This window comes from Carcharhinus amblyrhynchos, chromosome 9, assembly GCF_965287045.1.
Source record: "Carcharhinus amblyrhynchos chromosome 9, sCarAmb.v2.hapA, whole genome shotgun sequence".
NCBI lineage: Eukaryota > Metazoa > Chordata > Chondrichthyes > Carcharhiniformes > Carcharhinidae > Carcharhinus > Carcharhinus amblyrhynchos.
The window spans coordinates 58,383,831-58,408,418 of record NC_137332.1 but is presented as its reverse complement, the minus strand read 5'-3'; the positions used below and the strand labels follow the sequence as shown (position 1 = coordinate 58,408,418).

Here is a 24,588-nt window from a genome sequence, read left to right as displayed (position 1 = left end):
TTTTAGTACTGCTTTCTTAGGAATATTCCTTCTTTCTTCTGCATGGCTATTAGTAGTGGGGTGCAAGAAATGGGTGATGCACAAAAGGTTGTGGTCAATGGACAGAGGCAGGTGGGGATGGAGAGTATAATGCAGATGAGACTAGGTAAGTTTTCTTTATGTGGGATAGGCGATGAGATCAAAAATTCAGCTCAGCATCAGATAGGTTACCAAGGATGTGAATAGTCTGATTTGGTTTGAGAGGGTAGCCAAGCTGATGGATGGAATTACTGGTGAGGAAAATTGGGTTTGTGACAGGGATTCAAGGAAATGTGTTCGGTCTTCCAAGTGTTTAGTTATTGGGAATTTGCTCACACAATGTCAGATGTTGGACAAGCTGACTAACCTTGCAGAGATCCTGGAGTAATCCGAGAGATGTGATGATGAACGATATCAGAGAGCACGTGGAATTTGAGTTGTGTCTTCAACTGATGTCACAAGGAGCAATATAGAGATGAGAAATGGCAGGGAAAGAAGTGAGTAAAGGAGATGGAGACTCTGTAGGTAATGATGTGGGGAAAAAAGATTATTGCAGTATATTCTCTAGGTAAGAGTGGAACTAAGTGAAGCAGTTCAACTTAGCTGGACATTGCAGAAGCATTGGAGCAGAATGAAAGGGTCAGCCTTGTTAAAGACTAGAGAAATCCTGAGAAGAGTGAGGAGAGTTTGGGCACTATGTCATAGAGGATGACATTCATGATTTTGATTAATGTATTTTCAGTGCTGTGGCAGATTGGAAAAATGATTGGAGAGACTCAAATATGGAGTTGACCAGAAAAGCAAAATCCTGGTAGCCGTGATGCATTGAGACAGAGCCTAGAATCTCTATTGCTATCATAGCTGACATTTGTTAAAAAGTAAATTCCTCTTTCTAGCACTCAGTTCAGTTACTATATATTTGGATGTGCTTTTTTAAAAATATTATCATGCTTCCAGTTTTGTTGAAAAGTTGCACAAAAAATAAGAAATTCATTGTAGGAAACTACATGAAAAATGATGACTTTGCTTAGTTCATAACAGGCAACAGATAAAATCTCTGATGTTGCTCCTTACACTTCGGGAGATTCCACAATGGAGTTCCGTCTATTTTATTCTAATCAGTCAACGTCACAGGGAATTTTCTGGGAAGGTCAGGAAGTTGAGTAACTGCTTGCATGAAAGAGGATATAAAGTTCGCTAGCAGCTGCAGTGAAAGTGTCAATCTGCAAAGATAACCTTTCAGGCATTGCGCCTTTCCTGAGCAGATAGACAGCCAGAAACATTTCTCAACACTCATTCAACATTCAACTGGCCACGTGTAGAATACCAGAATCAACAGGAGTGATCTGAGACTGAATTTGATAAGGTAAGACAGACTGGTGTGCTAACTGCACGCAAATTTTCAAATAGCTTTATCAAACTTTTATTTCTTTGAAAGGGAAAAGCTCTTCTCTCCTCTCTTTAAGTCCCTTCACCTCCCGAAGTGTGGTTTGATGGGTCTTTTAGTCTTTTGATCAAATGGCCACAGTTCAGATATGATCCTAAACAGACTCTTCAGCTCATGGGAATCACAGTTGTGGGGTCAGATTGTCTCCACATCCAAAAGCTACACAATAGACCGTCCTGTAAAAGCTACTGGTTAGCAATCAGGGTTGGGAATCCAAGTGGATTTGCCCTCTCCTGAGTCCAGCATGTTGGAGCCGAACGTGGAACCTTAACTTCTGCTCCAAAGAAGAACAGCAAAGGGGAATTAAAGGAAGGAAGAAAACAATGAACAGTACGGGCTACTGTGAGTAAATTGGTCAACAGTGTTCTTTAATAGAATTCATCAATAAGTCAGAAAGCAGTAGAATCAAAATACTTAGACTTCAAATTGTGGTGTGAATTGTGCAAAATATGTATTGTTTAGGTGAAAGTATCAGGCTTGATTCAAATTCTATTTAAAATATTTCCAATCTATCGTGCAATCTTACCCCTTGTAAAAGTTAGGAACACTCATATCCCCAGGTAAGTTTAGTAACATTATTACAAAAATGCTGAAACTGTGATATTTTGATATCTTACAAATTTGGTCTCCCTTGGAATTAACTTTGAATCATGTTGCGGTGTCAGTTTCACAGCCAATCAGGATGGCCACAAGTGTGTTTTTATTTAACTGAAACAAAACTGTTTTCTTCAGGAGGAAAGTAAGAGATAAAATAAAGACAGTAAATAATATTTCTAGGGTTACTATTATCGGGGTAATTAAATAATTAAAGTAAGTGATATTCATGTCAGACAGGTCAAGCATCTCTGCCTTTGTTGTGAGTGGTGGGTCTGATATCACACTGTATACACAGGTTGGTATTAATTAGCTGACTTCAAATCTGCTACACTGGGCTCTGAGGTTAATCAGTCATGTAAAACGTGGGGTGAAATTGCTCTAAATCCTAGCACAAAATCCATTGGTGTATTTTGGCTATTCTTCAGTCGAGGCTTAAGATTCATTTCCCCATAATTTTTAACCAGAAAATTGTAACAAATTAGTATTGGCAAATCCTTCCTCCAACTCTTAAGAGCATTGTTACATAATTGACACCTCTCTCCTTATTAATTGCATAATAGATTTCAAGAGGCTGTTAGTAATATGTGTGTATGAACATTGGAGAGAAATGTCCAGCTACAAGGAGAAAAGCAAATTACTGCAGATGCTGGAATCTGAAACCAAAAGAGAAAATGCTGGAAAATCTCAGCAGTTCTGGCAGCATCTGTAAGGAGAGAAAAGAGCTGGCGTTTCAAGACCAGATGATCCTTTGACAAAGGGTCATCTGGACTCACAACATCAGCTCCTCTGGATATGAATTTTCTTAATTAAGTCAGAACCCTAGCACAGATACTAACTTAACGTCAGATTAATATTCCCTTAGAGACATGTGGAGCCAGTAGCCTCAAACTGTCACCTATGTGTCAATGGTTGAATCAGGGTAAACTGGAGCTCAATGTGCTGACTCCTGTTTGAAAATGTTTAATCATAGCTTATTCCCTGCAGGTTTACAGCAAAATGATGAAGAAGTTGAATCAACAATCTCCATTGGTTCGGAAAGGTGGAAGTCAACTGTGGTTCTTCACCCTCATTGTTCTTGGTAAGAAACAAGTAACATTAAATAGAAGCTGCAATAAAACAGCTTTTTGACCAATATGGGTGACTTCTATCATACTTCATTCTTAAATGCACTGCCTTGGGTTGCAAATAATATTTCTGAAATACTACAAGAACTGACACAAGAAAAGTATCTGGAATTGATAATTAAGTAAGTTAGACCTCTGAAATCTCCAAATCCATTCAAACTCCTCTGTCAGATGATTACAAGGATCCAGTTTCTTGTGTTGGCACCAATCTGTGCCTTAGTTAGGACTAACATCTATCTTACTCAGAAATGATGTGGGTATGCCGGCGTTGGACTGGCGTAAACACAGTAAAAAGTCTGACAACACCAGGTTGGACTAAAACCTGGTGTTGTCAGACTTTTTACTGTGTTTACTCAGAAATGCCAGAGATGGTGTGGGCAACGGGGATACATCAGACTGTCACAGAGGAGATTATTCTGTAGAGCAATCTACCTTTGCTTCTAAATACACGTGACAATGCCTGATGCTGCTATTAGAACTAGAAGTGCGAACATATTCCACTTCCCAACACATTCCCAAAGATAATAAACACAACATTTGGTACAAAACATGTAAGTCAGGAAATAAATTCATTCAAACAGTGTGAAGATTACTCATTCATTCAAATTCCTCTTTTCTTTATAGAACTAATGCTTCTGGGAAGAATCCAAGGCTGGACCTATAAATATATTAATGAAAGTATGATCTGGGACAATGCAAGACATTTCTGCCAACGACGTTACACAGATCTAGTTGCAATCCAGAATGCAGAAGAAATTGAGTATTTGAATAAAGAGATGCCTTATGCAAAACATTACTACTGGATTGGAATAAGGAAAGTAAATGACACTTGGACCTGGGTTGGTACTAACAAACCTCTCACCAAAGAAGCAGAGAACTGGGCTGAGAATGAACCTAATAATGTAGGAGTAGATGGGAATGAAGACTGCGTAGAAATGTACATCAAAAGGGAGAAAGATACAGGGAAGTGGAACGATATCAACTGTAATAAGAAGAAAAGACCTTTGTGTTACATAGGTAAGAAGGCAAATTGACCAAAGATTAGTTTAATCAGTTTAATGAGTTACTATTACAATTATGCTTAATCTCAGAGTCTTTGGTACATTATTCAAATACCCTTTCTAACTGAAACAGGATAATTTATCAGTAATCTCTAAATATGAGATCAGGCATTAAAATAAGACAATTTGTGATTTCCACATGGTAAGATATTCTTTAATTACCCTGTAAATATGATCAAATTGAATAATTTAAATACAATGCTCATTGTGACAATGTCAGTATAGTACTGACTTAAAAAGGAGCTTATGTTTATGTTCTTCTGTGTGCAGCGTATTAATATGCATTGATTTTGGAATTATATTGTCTCTTTTTCAGCTTCATGCACTTCCACTTCATGCAGTGGTCATGGAGAATGTGTCGAGAATATTGGAAACTACACATGTGCATGCAATGCTGGATACTATGGGCAAGAGTGCGAACATGGTAAGGACATGTCATTCATCTTCACTGAGAGTGTGAGCTGACTTGTATCAAGTAACATGATCAATTATTTTAGGTATACATTGAATTAATCTTTTGCACTCATCAGTAATCTGAATTCTAATGATTGTCAAGCTGTGTTTCTTTTTGCCTGTGGATTTTTTCTCCTCATCTCATTTTAATGGTAAATCTTTACAGGGTGTAGTTACATGGCTGCTGCTCAGCCATCACCATTTCACCCTAGTGATATTTCTTCATTTATTAATCCAAAACCCTGGGATGGTCTTGCCTTATTCCATGATAATACACTCTTAGTTTCCAGTAGAGGACTGTAGGTTGTGAGCAGAAGCAAGGTCAGGTTGATCACTCAGATCCAGGATCTTCTCTAACCAGTTCATGAGAACCAGGGCCGAATGTTCATGTTTCTACTTGAGCTTAGACCAGCTAAACCATCATAGACTGAAGAGAGATTTTCTTCATATGAGGAGTCAATGACAATACACAAGCAAGTTCAGAAATGACTGCCAAAATATTCAGAAAACCTATTGAAAACATTTAAATATTAACCAGATATAAGACAAATTGTGAAGACTGCATTATCACTATGGATGAATGACATCTTCAGCCCATTGCAGTACATCCATCCAGAACGTCACTAATACCCTTTCCCCACTGTCTTGCAATTACTTCTTAAATGGTTCCTGAATTTTATTTTCCACTGCTCTATCTGGCAATCCATTCCACGCATTACTTAGTCAGTGACAAATAATTTCCGAATATAAGAGCCAAGTCTGACTTCTGAAGGTTTAAATTTGTGAGCCCCTGCTCTAATTTCATGAAGCGGTTTTTATACAAATATATAAAAGGAAATTATAGCACAATAACTAATACATTATTGCAATCTCTCCTGTCCAGTTGAACAGTGTACCACTCTCAATGTTCCTGAACAAGCGACCATGAACTGCATCCATCCGAATGGAAATTTCAGCTTTGACTCCAAGTGTGAATTCCAGTGTGCAGCAGGGTTTACACTGCAGGGTTCTCAGAGTCTCCAGTGCAATGCAACAGGAATGTGGACAGCAGAAACACCCAGCTGTGAAGGTATAATCTCCAACAATACCCACCAAAAGGAAGAGCAGAGTCAGAATTTAGAACATTTACAGATGAGGGTCTTTAAGTTTATATTCAATTTCATAATTTATATGTTTATAGCTGCAAGATGTGGAGACCTGGAAATTCCTCAAGGATTCAAAAACTGTTCTCATCCCATTGGAGATTTCAGTTACAACTCAACATGTGACTTCAGATGTGCTGACGGGTTTGAGCTCCGAGGATCAGAGAGACTGGAGTGTGGAGCATCTGGAGAATGGTCAGCACCTGTCCCCAGCTGTGAAGGTAACATGTGAACTATTACTCAGGAATAAAAAGTAGAGACAAGAATTATTCAATAGACTAGATTTCAGATAAATTAACTTCAGAGTGGGAACTTTCCTATTTATTTATGTGGATTTGTAACTGTTTGATCTTTGTTTCAGTTGTGAAATGTGAAAGTCCAATGATTCCTGAACAAGGAAAGATGGACTGTTCTCATCCCTTTGGAGATTTCAGTTACAACTCAACATGTGACTTCAGCTGTGCTGACGGGTTTGAGCTCCAAGGATCAGAGAGACTGGAATGTGGAGCATCTGGAGAATGGTCAGCGCCTGTCCCCAGCTGTGAAGGTAGCGTGTAAACTTGTACCCAGGAATCCATCCATCCACAATTAGTCACAATCCACATGGCGTCACAAACAACTCTCTGTTCACTGTCACTCCTCCCTCTGTCCATTCACTGATGCTGTCCACCCTCCAGTCCTCTCTGATTTGCCCAGTACTTTCCTGATGTTCCATATTTTCCATTCATCAACAGCAAACCCTCACCCTACTCTTTTCAGTGGTTTAACCTTCTCAGTTCTACTTCTTCACTTCAGCCAAATGCCCATGAGATGCTGGGAATCTAATTTTCCAAGGAATTTGTAATAAGTCTTTGGAGGCAGAAGTCCCTTCACCAAAATCCCTTTATTTACAATTCCAACAGCAGTACACAGAGTGCTATCAATCAGCAGTCTACTTTCTGGAGTGCCAGAGGAACTGACCCTCCTGGTTACATGCAAGGAAAAGACTCACTGGCCCATCAATTGACTCCTTAATCTGGGAGTTCATATTCCAACAGGCCAACATCAATGGCCTGATTACAGTCATTACAGAATGAAAAGTAAAAACTTGAGATGTATTCAATAGACAGGCTTTCATATATTCAGAGTGGGAGCTTTCCTGTTTATGTGGATTTATAATTGTTTGATCTTTGTTTCAGTTGTGAAATGTGAAAGTCCAATGATTCCTGGACAAGGAAAGATGGACTGTTCTCATCCCATTGGAGGTTTCAGTTACAACTCAACATGTGACTTCAGCTGTGCTGACGGGTTTGAGCTCCGAGGATCAGAGAGACTGGAGTGTGGAGCATCTGGAGAATGGTCAGCACCTGTCCCCAGCTGTGAAGGTAACATGTGAACTATTACTCAGGAATAAAAAGTAGAGACAAGAATTATTCAATAGACTAGATTTCAGATAAATTAACTTCAGAGTGGGAACTTTCCTATTTACTTATGTGGATTTGTAATTGTTTGATGTTTGTTTCAGTTGTGAAATGTGAAAGTCCAATGATTCCTGGACAAGGAAAGATGGACTGTTCTCATCCCATTGGAGGTTTCAGTTACAACTCAACATGTGACTTCAGCTGTGCTGATGGGTTTGAGCTCCGAGGATCAGAGAGACTGGAGTGTGGAGCATCTGGAGAATGGTCAGCGCCTGTCCCCAGCTGTGAAGGTAGAGGCAAATAAATTCTAAAGATTAAAGAATGTTAGAGTTAAAAGTGATCTAAACACAAAACCCAACATTTGAAGGTGGGCTGTCAGGCTTGTTCTGAGTATAGCAATAATGCAGTTGGCATAATTCAAATTAAAATTTTGGTAATGCTGCTGGCATTATGATGTTAATTTGGAACATAGACTTCAACAGAGATGTGTAGGCTCGCAAATAGATATCGAAAATAGAAGCCGGAGTAAGCCATTCGGCTCCTCAAGCCTGTTATGCCATTCATTACGATCATGGCTGATCATCAAATTCATTGTTCGGATTCTGCCTTGCTCCCCATATGCCTTGATCCCTTTAACCCCAAGAGCAATATCTAATTCCTTCTTCAAATCAAACAACATTTTGGCTTCAGCTACTTTCTGTGGTAGTGAATTCCATACATTCAAGACTCTCTTGGTGAAGAAATTTCTCCTCTCCTCAGTTCTAAAATGTTTACTTCTTATCTTCAAACTATGACTCCTGGTTTTGGACTCCCCCACCATTCTTTCTGAATTTATCTTGAATAAACCTATTCAAATTTTGTAAGTTTCTATAAGATCCCCTCTCACTCTTCTAAAGTCCAGTGAATATAATCCTAATTGACTTAGTCTCTCCTCATATGACAGTCTTGCCATCCGGGAATCAGCTTGGCAAACCTTTGCTGTACTCCCCTTATAGCTTATGGAATGTATGAACCTAAATTTCTTTGCATCATGTATCACAACTGAACAACTCCTTTGTATGTTTCAGCTGTACAGTGTAAAAAACTGGAGAACCGAGACCAGGTTATTGTAACATGCTCAAAACCAACTGCACCATTCAGTTACAACTCAACATGTGACTTTAGCTGCACAGAAGGATTTGTATTGAGTGGATCAAGCAGCATTAAGTGTGAAGCTACAGGCCAATGGACAACACCAATGCCAATCTGTAAAGGTAATTTTCAGTTCAAATGGTACCAGCTGAAAACATGTTTTAAAACTGCTTCTGAAGTTTCTTCTGTTGCTAATCAATTTAGAAATCTGAGAATCATCTCTTTATAATTTCAAATTAATGCCTCTACAGTGCGTTAAATTTATTGCTATGACATACATACAAGGGTCCATCTCTAAGAGATATCAATTAATAGTCTCTCAGTTACAAAGATGAGGTCTTTATATTACTCCTGAAGAGACATATTGACAGAATTACAGCTTTTTGAATGATGCTATTGCCACCTAAGATAATGATGTTCTCAGAACAAATCCGCATAATGTGTTTCCATCCTGCTAGAGATCTTACCTACAAGTCAGCATGTTATTTCAGCAGTGTTGAAGGATTTGGATTAAAAGGATCCAAGAAGCTGGGGTGTGGAGCTATGCTCAGCCTTCATTTATTATCCCTGCTTACATAGTGTGTTCTTTACAATCTTTGGCTTACATGTTTCATTAATCTCAAATGATGTAGAAACATATTTTTTTTTAGCATGGCTTGACAAACTGTAATCATTTACAATAGTTTTTTGGCCTTTCATTGCAGCTGTGAAATGTGATGTCCCAGAGAGTCCTAGAAACGGGAACATGAACTGTTCCCATCCAATTGGAACCTTTAATTACCTTTCAGCTTGTGACTTTGGCTGTGGGAAAGGTTTCTCACTGAATGGGTCAGTGAGTCTTCAGTGTGAGGAATCAGGAATGTGGTCATCACTAGTACCAGTCTGCGAAAGTATGTTATTTCATTTTAAAGCCTTCTTACTAATCACATGTATTGAAATATCCTGTGATGGATTTAATGCTGGTTTTTCATCTATTCCTAAATCCAGAACAATTGCCTGAAAATTATTCATCCGTATTGGCAGTGACAGCTGTTGCATCTGGCATCTCCGCGCTAACACTGATAGGCTGGATAGTGAGACTGCTCAGAAAGAAAAGTAATTATACCTTTCATTTTCACTTTCTATTCTTACAATTTTCTGTGTAGGTTTTGATCAGATTTCAGCTATTATTGTTTGACCAGAAAGCACTGCATGACATGTCATGGTCCATCTGCACTTCAGAATACATCCCCTCAGAGTGTTTAGAGTGGCACAACTCTATCCAAGGACAGACACACGCACACTTAGTCTGCTATCATAGTTATTGGACTATAAAACAGTTCCTAGTCAATCCCATATAAGAACTAGCTTCCCTTTGGATTCCTGGAGTTTGAACCCCATTATGAATTGTCAATTAAACTTTATTCCCCTCAAACACAAGTTTCTAACTCAAAAACAGAAAATGCTGGAAAATCCAACAGGTCTGACAGCGTCTGTGGGGAGAGAATAGAGCCAACGTTTTGAGTCAGGATGACCCTTTGTCAGAGCTGAGAGCAAAGAGAATCAGTGGAGATTTATACCATGAAGGTGCAGGGATGGAATGGGACAAAGGGAATGTAAATGATTCTCTTTACTCTCAGCTCTGATGAAGGATCATCCAGACTCAAAACGTTGGCTCTATTCTCTCCCCACAGATGCTGTCAGACCCGTTGAGATTTTCCAGCATTTTCTGCTTTTTGTTTCAGATTCCAGCATCCGCAGTATTTCACTTTTATACAAATCTCTGGCTACTGTTCCTCTGAGATGGAGTGTTAGATCCAATAGCTGAAGTTGTGTTTTATGCCCACCTCAATGCATGGGGGGTGGGATGGGGTGGGTTGCGGGGGGTGGGGGGGGGGATGCAATAGTTGATGGCACAGAAATTGAAAGGGACACACCTTGTGGAAGCATATTTCCTCTCAGAGTATCTACAATCATTATTGACTGTTCTCAGTTGTAGAGATCTGCTTCAGACACTATTCTGCCACGGTAGAAAATAGCAGGTGTGGAAATCCAATGAGGAAATCTGGGCAAAAGTACAACAACTTAAGTAGGTCACGAAGTACAAAGAATAAAAACTATAAGGATTGAAATCATTCTGTGATGTTAATAAACATATTGACAATTCCCATTGTCACTTTTTATTTAAATTGCAAAAGGAGAAATTTCACACTAATGTTACTAATGCTCATTAATACTACCATGAAGTGTGATTCCAACGCTAACCTAACATCTTACAAACGATTTGCATATGAAAAAATTATTAGAAAAACAAGAGTACGTGCTCACATACACCTCTTGCTTAGATTGTTGAGCTGATAAATATTGAGGGTTTCCTGCTCTAAGGGTGGAGTCTGTCCCCTGATAAAAAAACCATGATGAGTAAAGGCCATGTTGATCAAAAACAAAATTAACAATAAACAAAACAAGTAGGGAGGGATGGGCAGCCCTTTAGCACTTTTCACACTGGGTACTGCATCTAAATCAAGTCAAAACGGAGAAGATGCAAACAGAATCGGTACAGTGCAGGAAAAGGCCATTCAGCCCATCAAGTAGACATCGATTCTCTGAAAGACCATCATACACATGGCTGTATGAAATCCCAAATTCTGAAGCAGCATTTCCAGCAAGTGCTGCTTCAGGGAATCAGTTTCTGTTTAAAATGATCTGAAATTACACAAACTCTTTCTGTTCATCATACAATTCTCTATCCACATTTAAATGTCTCTTTCTGCTACTGATTTTATACCTGAGGCAAGTGATCCAGCAGTGCATAACATCCTATGTCATGCGACACACACTTCCGTATTTAGTATGCGGTGCAATTTAGTGTCACACTTTGCATAAGGAATCCTAGAGGAAATGAAAATGGTACTTTAAGCAGCTCTGACCATTGACAGTCATATATTGCAATAAATAATTGGCCCTAATTATAACAATTTTAATAGTAGTTGGTCCATCGTTACTTTGTTGATAGATTGTATGAAAATTCAGTTCTCTATATCACAATGAACTGAGTGTCTTGTCTGAAAGACTCCTTCTGAGAAAAAATAAAATCAATTAACTTTCTTTTCTTCTTTCCCTTTTAGCACAAGCAAAGAAGTTTTCACTTCTAAGGTAAAAATTTGTAATTTTTAAAATGATCTTATTTAGAAGTGAGATGCCACATGGCTATGATTAAATGTTATTCTCTTCTGCATGACCTGTGGCTTTATGTAAACTCAGTGATCCCAAGGTTTATAATTACTGGAACAGTATGTAATGGCTTTGTACGTTGAAGTGAAACCATTTTCTGACATGAGGCGGCACAGTAGCACAATGGTCAGCACTACTGACTCACAACGCCAGGGATCCAAGTTCAATTCCGGCCTTGGGTCACTGTCTGTGTGGAGTTTGAATTTTCTCCCTGTGTTGGCGTGGGTTTCATAGAACATAGAACATTACAGCGCAGTACAGGCCCTTCGGCCCTCGATGTTGCGCCTACCAGTGGAACCAATCTAATGACCCTCTAACCTAAACTATTCCAATGTTATCCATATGCCTATTCACTGACCATCTGAACGCCCTTAAAGTTGGTGAGTCCACAACTGCTGCGGGCAGGGCATTCCACAACCTTACTACCCTCTGAGTAAAGAACCTACCTCTGGGTACTCTGGTTTCCTCCCACAGCGAAAAGATATAGGGGTTAGGTTGATTCGCCATGATGAATTGCCCTTAGTTTCAGGGGGATTAGCAGGGTAAATGCATAGGGTTATGGGAATAGGGCCTGGATGTGATTGTGGTCAATGCAGTCTCAATGTGCCAAATAGCCTCCCTCTGCACTGTAGGATTCTATAATCTCAGCTGCAGGTGGCACCATGCAATGTACACCGAGCCTTCTAAAACAAGACGGTGCCTGCATTATTCAGATGCTGTGCTGCATTAACAACTCTCAGCTGGGTTAATGCACCAAGCAAGGGCTGAGATAGGCAATCAGTTAGAATCACTGTAGCCAATCATGTGTGGACAGGGCACACATGGGATTTGAGCTGACTGAGATGTTCTACTTGGCCAAGTAGCTGAACAAACCTTGCTGTGTCAGCTCACAGATTAAAATGGGATGTCAGTAATCACAAAACCATACACTGTTAGCACTGTAAGGGCCAGAGGGAAAAATGTACAGTAAATTTCATTTTAAAATTTGTTGGGCACAAACTAATTTCATTTTTTTAATGCTAATAAATACTTTCCTTTTTCCAGGAATGAAAGTCAGGATAAAATATCAGGAACTTACAAGGCGAATGATGAACACAGTGACAACATGTGCTGAGGTGAGACACCTTATCATCATTAACCATGATCAAACATTTCTGCTGGAACCAGTGAGACAACTACACTGAAACCTTCAGCAATTTCTGTTGGAATCAAAAGAATAAATCTTTAAGCTTCAAGAGTGAAATCATTAGGACAGCATGCCAAATAGCTCTAATTGTTCTTTGCATTTCTTATTACAGATCTTTGACAGTTTTTATTGTTCAACGAACAGTAAAGTCTAAGAAAGGATCGGCAATCATTTTCAAGATCACTGTTTTGCCTCTTCCACACCAAACTGGTATCATTTATAAATGGATGGATCTCCCCCCACAAACAGGATTCAGTTCCCTGCCTTGAATTTAGTTAACAACAATTTGCCGTCTTTCTGAAAGACAAGTGCCAATGATAAGGCAGTAAAGTTTACTGCACAATTCATCGTGTGAAGATACTGATGTTTGCCATCTCAGAATTAAGTTCCAAGACTTCACTTTTATGGCTGTTATATTAATGGCAAATATGTCACTTATAGAAAATAGCAGCGAGAGTTGAGATGACAATAGACCACCGGAAAATGAAACAATTCTGCGTAAAGGTGGCAGAAGTTGGAACCGTGATTGATATCAAACAATTTGTTATTTCAGTGATGTTTCCAGAATAGATTATATATAGCAACAGTTTTGCACAGTTTGTTTACAGTGTAGCATGCATATGTTACTAGTGGCTTCTATGGCTCATACATGAAGTACAAACACACTCAGGGATGGGGTAATTTATTGTTTGTCAAATGTGTTTAATATAATTTCAAGCACTACACTTGTAAAAAAAACTAAACTGAGTTTTAAAAAAAATTCTTTGTCCTATCCTTCAGTTTTCTTTCTATATCATATAGCATTTTCTATGAAGGCAGGAAAGCAGCCTACATCTTGGCCGGCTCCTTCGCCTTTGTTTCGGGCCCAGGATTATGTCCTCACTTACTTTTCCCTCCTTCAAAGCCTCTAGCCAGCAATTTTCTTAGGAAGTTGTGAACAAATTGGCGTCCACGCTTCCCAATGTCACAACTCACTCGTGCCTAAACCTACTGCAGGTTTTGTGAAATCTAACTTCAACAGACCTGAAAATGAACGCACATGATTCCAGTATAATTTGTTAGGAGACTAGTTGAACTCAAGATTTCATTTACTAAATATGTAGATGATAATGTATAGAACAACAAACTGAATGGTGAGGTAGTCAATTTCCTTATGACAAACAGATTAAAAATCAAACTCCATTTGGTATGATAGTAGAAATGATTCTTTTGTGAATCAGAGTGAAACTGCACAAGGAGCATTGAATGTATTACATTGTTCTGTAATATTTCTTTACTCGCTGTATCGATATATATTAGTTAAATATGTGGGTGCACAGTTGATATTTATTATTGGTTTATTTAATTCTTCCCTATGGCTGAGATATTACCCAAAGAGTGAATGATAGATCTGTGCAGTTATCTCATCAGAGAAACTACATTTATTACAACTGTGGCTTGCTGTTATTTATGTGGCTCTATGCGTTTGGATATTTATAATTTTTGAGTTGTCCATCACATTTTTTTTGGTGAGCTGACAGGGGTTACTCCCTCACATTGTGAAAAGATAATTAGGATATAAACTTGTGTGAAAATTCAGGAACAAATAACTTGCACTGTAGCTGGTCACTTAGTGGCTCCCAATATCATTGTGGTGGGAGAATAATTTGACAAGATTTAAATTGATAAATTGATGACATGTCCGCATGGAGAATAAGCCCATTGGGGACCCTATTAGTGAGAATAATTTTAGTAAAACAATGCAAAATTATTCCACATGAAAATTGAAATAAAGTTCTATTCCTCAGCAGTGATCTCCCTCACCAAAATAAGTACAACATTTACTTAAAGAAAGAAATCAGAGATTGGAAAGCCTTAATGTATCATTTTTTAACAGTGCTCACTGGAAAGTATGAGTGTTTTTAAAAATGTTTGCAAGATGTTTTCCTCATTGTATGTAAGGATTCGATAATTTATTTATCCGTTGTTAATTAATGTATTAATGTATTAATTTCTTGATTGACATGTTATTCATTTTGTATTTCCAATAAAATGTGATGCTGTACATAAAGTGATTATGCTGTCATTTGCTTTTTTCGATCCCTACAGGGTGGACACAGGCAAGGCCTTTCTAACTATTCCATATCATTAGTAATCTAGAGACCCACAGTAATGCTCGGGGGCCCTGGCTTTAAATCTCACCACGGTAGATGGTGAAATTTGAATTCAATAAAAAATCTGGAATAAAAAAAAACCTCATGATGACCATGAAATCATTGTCGATTGTTGTAAAAACCCAACTGGTTTGCTGATGGCCTTCAGGGAAGGAAATTTGCTGTCGTTAACTGATGTGGCCTACATGTGACTCCAGAGCCACAGCAACATGGTTGACTCTTAACTGCCCTCTGAAATGTTCTAGCAAACCACTCAGTTCACAAGTAGGGATAGGTAACAAATGCTGGCCCAGCCAGCAATGCCCACATCCCATGAGAGAATTGAAAAAAGAATATTTTACCCATTGTTAACTGGAAAGTTTAACACAACACTCCAGTCAGTCTCTGTAGTGAAACTGATCAGCATGTTTGCATCCCAGGGTTCTGAGAGAAATGGCAGAGGTGATAGTGGATGCCTTAGTGATTATTTACCAAACTTCGCTGGATTCCGGGGAAGTGCTGGAAGATTGGAAAATGGCTAATGTGACGCCGCTGTTTAAAAAAGGTAGCAGGCAAAAGGCAGGGAATTATAGGCCTGTTAGTTTAACGTTTGTTGTAGGAAAAATGCTTGAATCTGTCATCAAAGAAGAAATAGCGAGGCACCTAGAAAAGAATGATTCGATCGAGCAGACGCAGCACGGATTCGTTAAGGGGAAGTCGTGTTTGACGAATTTATTGGAATTCTATGAGGATGTGACTAGTGCAGTAGACAGAGGGGAACCGGTGGATGTGGTGTTCCTCGATTTTCAAAAGGCATTTGATAAGGTGCCGCACAAAAGATTGCTTCAGAAGGTTCGGGGGCATGGAGTTGGGGGTAAGGTGTTAGCGTGGATAGAGGATTGGCTGTCAAATAGGAGGCAGAGAGTTGGTATCAGTGGGTGCTATTCTGATTGGCAGTTGGTGACTAGTGGAGTGCCCCAGGGATCGGTGCTGGGGTCTCAGCTATTTACCATTTACATAGATGATCTGGAGGAGGGGGCTGAGTGTAGGGTAACGAAATTTGCTGATGACACAAAGATGAATAGAAAAGCAAATTGTGCGGAGGGTGTGGAAAGTTCTGCAGAGGGATCTGGATAGGCTGAGCGAGTGGGCGAGGACCTGGCAGATGGAATACAATGTTAGCAAGTGTGAGGTTATCCACTTTGGCAGAAATAATAGTAGGAGGGATTACTATTTAAAGGGTGAAAAGCTGCAGCATGCTACGGTGCAGAGGGACCTGGGGGTCCTTGTGCATGAGTCGCAAAAACCCAGTCTGCAGGTGCAGCAGGTGATCAAGAAGGCAAATGGGATGTTGGCCTTTATAGCGAGGGGGATAGAATATAAAAGCAGGGAGGTCTTGCAGCAACTGTACAGGGCATTGGTGAGGCCGCAGCTGGAGTACTGTGTGCAGTTTTGGTCGCCGCACTTGTGCAAGGATATATTGGCCTTGGAGGGAGTGCAGAGGAGGTTCACTAGGCTGATACCAGAGATGAGGGGGTTAGACTATGAAGAGAGACTGAATAGACTGGGTCTGTACTCGTTGGAGTTTAGAAGGATGAGGGGGGATCTTATAGAGACATATACGATAATGAAAGGGATGGATAGCGTAGAGGTAGAGAGATTCTTCCCGCTCAGAAAGGACAGTAAGTGTGGAGTGAGTGAATGATACCAGTCACCGGGCTGGGGTTTGGATAGTTTAATCAAGATGGGATGGACGGTTTGCCGTTATTTTCCGTCTTACTTCAAAGGAAAAGGAGAGCACAGGTTTGTAAATGAGAGTGTGCCTCGAGTGTTTAACTAGCCCAACTCGAAGCAGCACAGTGATGGGTGCCATCTGGGTGTCGCAGAGATCTGTGACCTGGTTTTATAAGCCGGTTTGACAAGTGGCCTCGTTTCTGTGGTTGGATTAAATCTTCAGCAGTGAAAAGCTTGGCTAAGTATTCACTGAGATCAAATCAGGTCATCACTGGATCACTGCTGTTAAACATCAAAACTGTAAGATATCTAAAACAAAATGAGCAAAATAAATTGCACTTACTTAGCAACTTCCATGACTTTGGGGATCCACTCAAGTAACTTACTGCCTCTATTTGAATTGTACACGGTATTATCACCCAGCTTTGCAGCCTCCTGTATTTTTTCCCAGGTGCCTTGCTTTGTGGTTGCTCTGCACCCTCACACACTCATGCCCAAGATGTTGAGCGGTGATATCTTAGCCAGGTTAGTGAGCCATCTTCAGGTTGGCAAACTGTGTGACCCCTAGGGATCTGCTGGGGCCTCCACTGTTGACAATCGATATGAATGACTTTGAAGGAATGGCAGTACTGTCGCCACATTTACTGATGAAACAATATGATAGGCAGGAAAGCAAGTTGTGAAGAGGACGCAAAGAGGTGAATTTTCCCAGGAATCGGAATGGGGGCAGGACGGACCTTTGGAAGGTCCATGGATCTCGGGCAGGATTTTCTCAATTTAGGGCAAGTGCGTCTGGAAAATCCCGCCCGGAGAGTCTATAAAGGGATATAGATAGGGTAAGTGAGCATGCAAAGATTTGACAGGTTGAGTACCATGAGGGGAAATGCGAGGTTGTCCACTTTGGCAGGAAGAATAGAAAAGCAGAGCACTATTTAAATAGAGAGAGAGTTTAGAATGCTGTGCTACAGAGGGATCTGGGTGTCATTGTACACAAAGCACGCATGTTCAACAAGTAATTGGGAAGACAAATGGAACATTGTCTTTTATTGCAAGGGAGTGTAGAAGTAAGGAATTCTTGCTATAGCTGTGCAGGGCGTTGGTGAGACCGCACTCGCTGGAGGGGTATACTCGCATGGCGAGTTGGTTCAGAGAAGGTTGATAAGGCTGATCATTGGATTGAAGGGCTTATCTTATAAACAGTTGAGCAAGTTGGACCCATATTCATTGCTTTAGAAGAATGAGAAGTGATTTTATTGAAATATTTTTGGTCTGAGGGAGCTTGGCAAACTAGATGCTCAGAGGATTTTCCCCTCGTGGGGAAATCCAGTGTTTATCACTGCTGCCTCACAGCACCAGGGACTGGTTCAATTCCAGCCTTGGATAACTGTCTGCGGAGTTTACACGTTCTGCCCCTGTCTATGGATTTCTACCCGGTTGTCCAGTTTCCTCCCACAGTCCTAAGATGTGCTAGCTAGGTGGATTGGCCATGTTAAATTGTCCCTTAGCATCCAATGATGTCAAGATTAGATGGAGTAGCCATGGTGAATGTGTGGGATTTTGGGGATAGGGCGAGGGAATGTGCCTGCATAAGGTACTCTGTTAGAGAGTTGGTATTGATGGCTTGATAGGCTGAATGGCCTCCAGCATTGTACAGATTATATCATGGGCAGTTTTTTGAAATAAGTGGCCAGCTTTTTTTTCTACCAAGACAGGTAGTTCAAGTGGAGAAATTTCCTGATTCAGTAAACCATCTTCAGTGCAAAGTGCTCCTTTGCATGCAGTGGGGGGAAGGGTGGGGTAGAGTTTGCCCCATCATTCCCAAAAACAGATCAAAAGTGACCATGGGGTGGCCAAGTGTTAATAGGGGCTGTTTAAAGGTCCACCTTGGTTCTCTGGGACTTTGTCCTCGTTAGTTGGTTATATTTTACGCCCTCTATCCTCACCTCACACATCCCATCACTTTCCTACCTAACACCCATGTCACCTCCATTCCAGCTCAGTATTAACTCATGTCCTACACTCAGCCCCATGACCTCTTATCAACCCCATGCTAAAGAATAGCCTTTCCTTGCCCATTCACCCAATATACACAATGTACAGAACCAATGAAACTTCAAAGACAGCCCAGACTCATCAAAAATATTGAGTGAGTTTGTTTACTCAGGTGCAGAGAAGTAGTGATTTTGCATGATTGGCATCCTTATGAAGTTATAAGAAGTTATTTTTTCCTTTGAGACATTGATAGAAGAGAACAATGTTCATTTGATGTGGAGATGCTGGTGTTGGACTGGGGTGGGCACAGTAAGAAGTTCACAGCACAGGTTAAAGTCCAACAGGTTTATTTGGTAATCATGAGCTTTTGGAGCGCTGCTCCTTCATCAATGTTTATTTGCACTTGGTTGAAGTGTGAATTTTTTAAACGTTCTGTCTTTGATACTTTAATGGTCTGTTTAATTGCCCCTGTGATACGGAATTTTTTTCAAATAATTATGAAGATGTGTTTTTCTAAGCTGTTTCATGCATGCCATTGTTACTATTGGGTTCATTCTGTGCACAGTGTAAGCGGTGAATGGGCATGAAAGAGTCACAACTTGGCTTGGAATCAGTCGGAGGGGAGGGGAGTGGGGGGAGAGATGCTGAGAGATAACTACCCCATTGGTCGGCCTGGGAATACAGGGTCTGGGCTTACTCCTTTGTTCTGTGCCAGTGGGGAGCGCCAGGAATGGGGACAGGAATTCTGGTATCGGACCCCACTCACCATTTTTAAATGATTTCAGACTCCTTCCACATCTGTTAAAATCGGGCCGAGTTGTCCCCCATGAAAGGTGGAGGTGAGGAGGATTTTCTCCACTCAGCCAGCCTCTATAATCTTGGGGATTCTCCTCTGCAGGGTGGAGTGGGTGCTGGGACTCTTAACATATCCAAGGCTGAGTTTGACAGATTTGACAAGAGAATCAAGACTTAAGGGGACAGGCAGGAACATGGACTGAAGGCCACAATTGGATCAGCTGTGTTCTTATCAAATAGAGTAGGATTGATGGGCTGAATGACCTACTCCTAATTCTTATGAGTTTATGATTTATATAAAAATAAATTATGGAGTTGAGGAGGAACTTCTTCACTTAAAGGGTGGTGAATCTCTGGAATTCTCTGCCCGTTGAAGTGGTGGAGGCTACCTCGCTAAATATATTTAAGTCACGGGTAGATAGGTTTTTGGTAGGCAAGGGAATTAAGGGTTATGGGGAGAAAGCGGGAAAGCGGAACTGATCCACTTCAGATCAGCCATGATCTTATTGAATGGCAGGGGAGGCTCGAAGGGCTAGATGGCCTACTCCTGCTCCTATTTCTTATGTTCTTATGTTATGTTCTTATGACAGCAGGACTAGAGGGCACAGCCTCGAGATAAGGGGGCGGAGCAGTTTAGAACGGAGTTGAGGAGGAACTTCTTCACTCAAAGGGTGGTGAATCTCTGGAATTCTCTGCCTGTTGAAGTGGTGGAGGCTGCCTCGCTAAATATATTTAAGACGCGGATAGATAGGTTTCTGATAGGCAAGGGAATTAAGGGTTATGGGGAAAAAGCGGGAAAGTGGAACTGACCCACTTCAGATCAGCCATGATCTTATTGAATGGCGGGGCAGGCTCGAAGGGTTAGATGGCCTACTCCTGCTCCTATTTCTTATGCTCTTATGTTCTTCTGTTCTTATGTTTGGCTATTAATTGAGAGGCTGGTATTTCAAAACTATCCAGAGTTTGAATATCCTGTACAACCCTGGCTCTAAGACGTCTTAAATGTTAAACTGGTCTCTCCAGCTCTTAGCAGTTACAATTCTTCTTGGCTGTGAGATCTTAAACTGGCCTGCCTGCTTCCATAGGTGCTAGCAATCATACCATGGTTCCTCTTTCATCCTCCACCATCACAGCACCCACCCAACAACAGCCCCACCCCCAGTGTACTTGGGCTGTCTGCATCTTTCGCATCCATGATTCTTGAAATTAGCATCTGTATACCCCCGCTGATCTCTGTCATCTAGGTAATCTGTTCCCCGATGATAGAGCTATTTATGGCTGATTCTGTCTGGATGCCTGCCAATTTTGTTATTGGGAAAGATCACATTTCATCAACTCTTTGAATGCTGGCTACTGTTGTCACAATGCAGGTCTTTATGCATTGCTGGGCAGATCATATCCAAATCATTCCTGCTCTGACTAGGCAGATCCATGACACTTGCTAGGCCAGTTCAGAGGGTAGTTAGGAGTTACATTGCCATTGATCTGGAGTCACATGTAGGCTATATTGGGCAAGGATGACAGATTTTCTTCTCTAAACAACAAGAGAGAACTACTTGGGTTTTTAATAACCGTTAATGATAATTGTTAACGTCACCATCTGTAAAACTAGCTTTATATTTCAGATTTACAAATTGAATTCAAATTCCACCAATTGCCCTGTCTTCAGAGTATGAGCCTGAGCTTCTAGATTACTAGTCCAGTGTTATTACCACGATACTGACCATTCTCCCCCAGCAGCCAAAACCAGTGCTCTACTCAGAGTGATACCAGGGAGCTATTCACATTAGGGCTGATGGAAGCATTTTAAAAGACAATCTCAAAGCCTCTTGGGAATCACGTACTCAACCATGACCAAAATGATGACCCATTAATAAAGATGGTGGCTGGAATCTTATCACTGTTCACACTGGCAGGATTTTTCCATTCTGCTGCAGCGAATGGAGATTTGGCTGGCCACCAAATGTCCTGATCTCGCTGCAGTGGATGGCGTGAATAGCTGGTAAGATCGTGCCCAATGTCAGGACCTTCTGATCAACAAGCAGTCACTGATACAAAATGATGAGATAGGTAGAAAGAAAGGCAAGCTTCTGGAGCCAACAATCTGCCATTATCTCTACCAGCTGACAACTCATGAAATTACTATGAGAGCATGCAAGGCTAAGATAGAACTCATAATGTGTCTGTAAATCAACATCAAAAATGACACCTCACTTCCACCATGCCCACCATGAAGAAGATACCAGGGATTATCAATGATGGTGATGCACTCAGCTGATCTGCGGCATCAGCTCAGTTGAATTATGTATGTAAGATCTTATTATAGCTTTGCCATGGTCTCAGCCATTCAGCTAATATGGTGTGTAAAGGTGGTTTGCAGTTCACATTTAATGGAATTTAGCAATGGAGACTTCAGTATGTTATAAAAGAAATAGATTAAAGTAAGATGAGACTCAATTTTTAAAGTAACTAATTAATCTGCAGGGACTCTGCTCAGAGAGATAAATTAATGCTTATTTTGTTTTTTGATTTGATTTGATTTATTGTTGTCGCATGTATAGACATACAGTGAAAAGTATTGTTTCTTGTGTGCTATGTAGCTAAAACATACCATTCATAGAGAAGGAAATGAGAGACTGCAGAATGTAGTGTTACAGTCATATCTATGATGTATTTTCTGTGTCCCTTTTGCCGGAATTTTACTACCTCGCCCACCCAAGGCTAGTAAGATCCTACCTGAGACCAACACAGAATGCTGTTCTGCGAGCCTCACCCATCCCGATTCTGGAGTGAGCGAGGCGGTAAAATTTTGGCCTTTGTCTCTTCTATCTTGTGATGAATGTTGTCCTAGTTTCCATTTTATCTGTCTCCCTCTCTATATTCCACATATATTTTCTCTAGTTAATGCCTCGGCATCTGTGTTATATTATGGTTTTTCTCATATTTCCTCACCTTTCATGTTTGATTCCGTCTCCTGTACATCTCTTTCTGTTCTTCATTCAGCCACAGGGAATAATTAAATAAACCAATAATAAATGTCAACACTGCATCCACACATTTACAACCATCCTTCTTCAGGATTCTTGACCAGGTATCTTGGTCATTTCATGATCCCTCTCTTATCTGTGCTCTATGCTTTAATTTTAGTAACTATAAAACTTTAAAGGCTCTCAAAAAGCAAACATATTTGCTAAATTGAGTTGAGTGAAAAGGATATTTCCAAAAGCAGCATTACAGATGAAATATCACTGATCCCTTTCTTTAGGTTAAGTGAAGAGAAAGTTCCATGAACAATAAATCTGCAGGAAATATGTTTTCACCACTTTCAGGATAAATAAGACACAATTTCATTATAAGAAGTACATTTTCATCACGTTGAACAAAGTTAAATCCTGTTTCCTGTTTTCTTGATGTCTTGATGGGGATAGCAAGTGTGAGGTAGCACGGTGACATGGTGGTTAGCACTGCTGCCTCACAGCACCAGGGACCTGGGTTTGATTCCCGGCTTGGAACACTGTCTGGGCAGAGATTGCACATTCTCCCTGTGTCTGTGTGGGTTTCCTCCGGGTGCTCCGGTTTCCTCCCACAGTCCAAACATGTGAGGGTTAGGTGGATTAGCCATGCTAAATTGCCTCTTAGTGTCAGGGGGACTAGCTAAGGTAAATGCATGGGGTTATAGGGGTAGGGGCCTGGGTGGGATTGTGGTCGATGCAGACCCAATGCGTCGACTGGCCTCCTTCTGCACTGTAGGGATTCTATGATTCAGTACTTGTTTCTTTATGTTTATCGTGTTCTCTGTTTTTCTGTACATGTATCTGTCTATACGTTTTGCCCATTACATTGCTTTAGCTGTGCCTCAATGACAGTGAATGAGCTGCAGAATAAAATCTTCACTGATGCCCCTGCACCCAGGGAGATACAATGAGACTGGAGTGGGGGAAAGCTCAGAATAGAAGCCGCTGCTTTCAGATTTTACAAATGGAGGCCGTCATGGAGAACAGACTTCACACCTCGGCAGGACAGAAGAGCAATTAAGATACTTATTTATTGATTTATTGACTGAAACTTTACTCCACAGTTTCAATTTTACTGATGACAATTCCTTGTTTCCAAGGCAGCGTCACCTGGTTAAAGGAAGCAGCAGCAAAGCAGAGTTCAGCATTGATGACCACCCGCCTTGCCTTGACAGTCTGGAAGAGAACCTGCAGGGAGATTCTGTGGATCCCCCTGGCATCTTCCAACAGCCATTGCAGCTATAGCCTTCTATTCAGCTTCTAATAGACTGTGAATGCACCACTGACAGCCCTTTCAACATGGCAGCATCAACTAATGCCACCTTCACAGCCTTTCTTCCTGCTACTGCAGTGTTAGTGGAGAGCCCCCTTTCCAAAGAACAAAGAACAACCCAGCACGGGAAACAGGCCCTTCGGCCCAACGAGCCCGCGCCGCCACATCCTCCTACACCTACCCTGCCCTACGTGTATGCGAGTGGAACCCCTAACTTAGCCAGATTCAGGGGAGAATAGTGTCAATTTGGTATACCAATCAGCCTAAGAGCACATCTTTGGGGGTGTGGGAGGAAACCAGAGTTAATTGACTGGTTGCAGTTAGATTGTGAGCCACCAGCTGTTGAATGCACAAACATCTGGTCCCAACGTCAGCCCAATGTTGCAGTACGATGCATCTCATTCTCTATCTGTTAATTTAACACACTACTGTTCATGTCTGTACTCCTTAAGTGTAATTACAGTTTTTTCTGCTGCGATGGATGTTGCTGTGTATAGATTGTGTTACTGCTGCCCCATACAGCCTCATTCATGTTCCTACATTTATTTATTTGAAGAACTGACTGAGTTCAGCAGAAAATACCTTACTTTTTGGTCTAATGTGAATTGTATAGCACAGTGCTGCTGCATCATGATCAGACTTATCTTGTATTCCACCTGATATGCTTATGTCTATTTTTCATGAGTTGACATAAGTGCAACTCCATCAGACAGATGCATTGAAACAATTGCAAAATGTCTTTCTGCACTCTCGCTCACATGAATTCTGGAAAAAACTGTCTGAGATTACACAACTGTGTCCATTTATAATAATTACCTTCTGTCACCAATCTGACTGTTTCTCTTAATAGTTCATTTCCTCAGGTGCTTCTGCTCT

General features: G+C 40.7%; 1 protein-coding gene across 1 annotated transcript in view; it reads left to right on the top strand.

Annotated features, from left to right (window-relative positions):
- Positions 1 to 1,260: 1,260 nt before the first annotated feature.
- LOC145348565 (P-selectin-like) overlaps positions 1,261 to 24,588 on the top strand; it is a 57,210-nt gene continuing 33,882 nt past the window's right edge. The window contains exons 1-15 of the mRNA XM_080196755.1: positions 1,261 to 1,384; positions 3,047 to 3,140; positions 3,811 to 4,203; positions 4,564 to 4,671; positions 5,584 to 5,769; positions 5,881 to 6,063; positions 6,204 to 6,389; positions 7,021 to 7,206; positions 7,347 to 7,532; positions 8,310 to 8,495; positions 9,078 to 9,263; positions 9,361 to 9,468; positions 11,481 to 11,508; positions 12,631 to 12,695; positions 14,861 to 14,871. Coding sequence (XP_080052881.1) covers positions 3,059 to 3,140; positions 3,811 to 4,203; positions 4,564 to 4,671; positions 5,584 to 5,769; positions 5,881 to 6,063; positions 6,204 to 6,389; positions 7,021 to 7,206; positions 7,347 to 7,532; positions 8,310 to 8,495; positions 9,078 to 9,263; positions 9,361 to 9,468; positions 11,481 to 11,508; positions 12,631 to 12,695; positions 14,861 to 14,871 — 2,094 coding nt within the window. The 5' untranslated portion in view covers positions 1,261 to 1,384; positions 3,047 to 3,058. The remainder of the gene's footprint in view (positions 1,385 to 3,046; positions 3,141 to 3,810; positions 4,204 to 4,563; positions 4,672 to 5,583; positions 5,770 to 5,880; positions 6,064 to 6,203; positions 6,390 to 7,020; positions 7,207 to 7,346; positions 7,533 to 8,309; positions 8,496 to 9,077; positions 9,264 to 9,360; positions 9,469 to 11,480; positions 11,509 to 12,630; positions 12,696 to 14,860; positions 14,872 to 24,588) is intronic.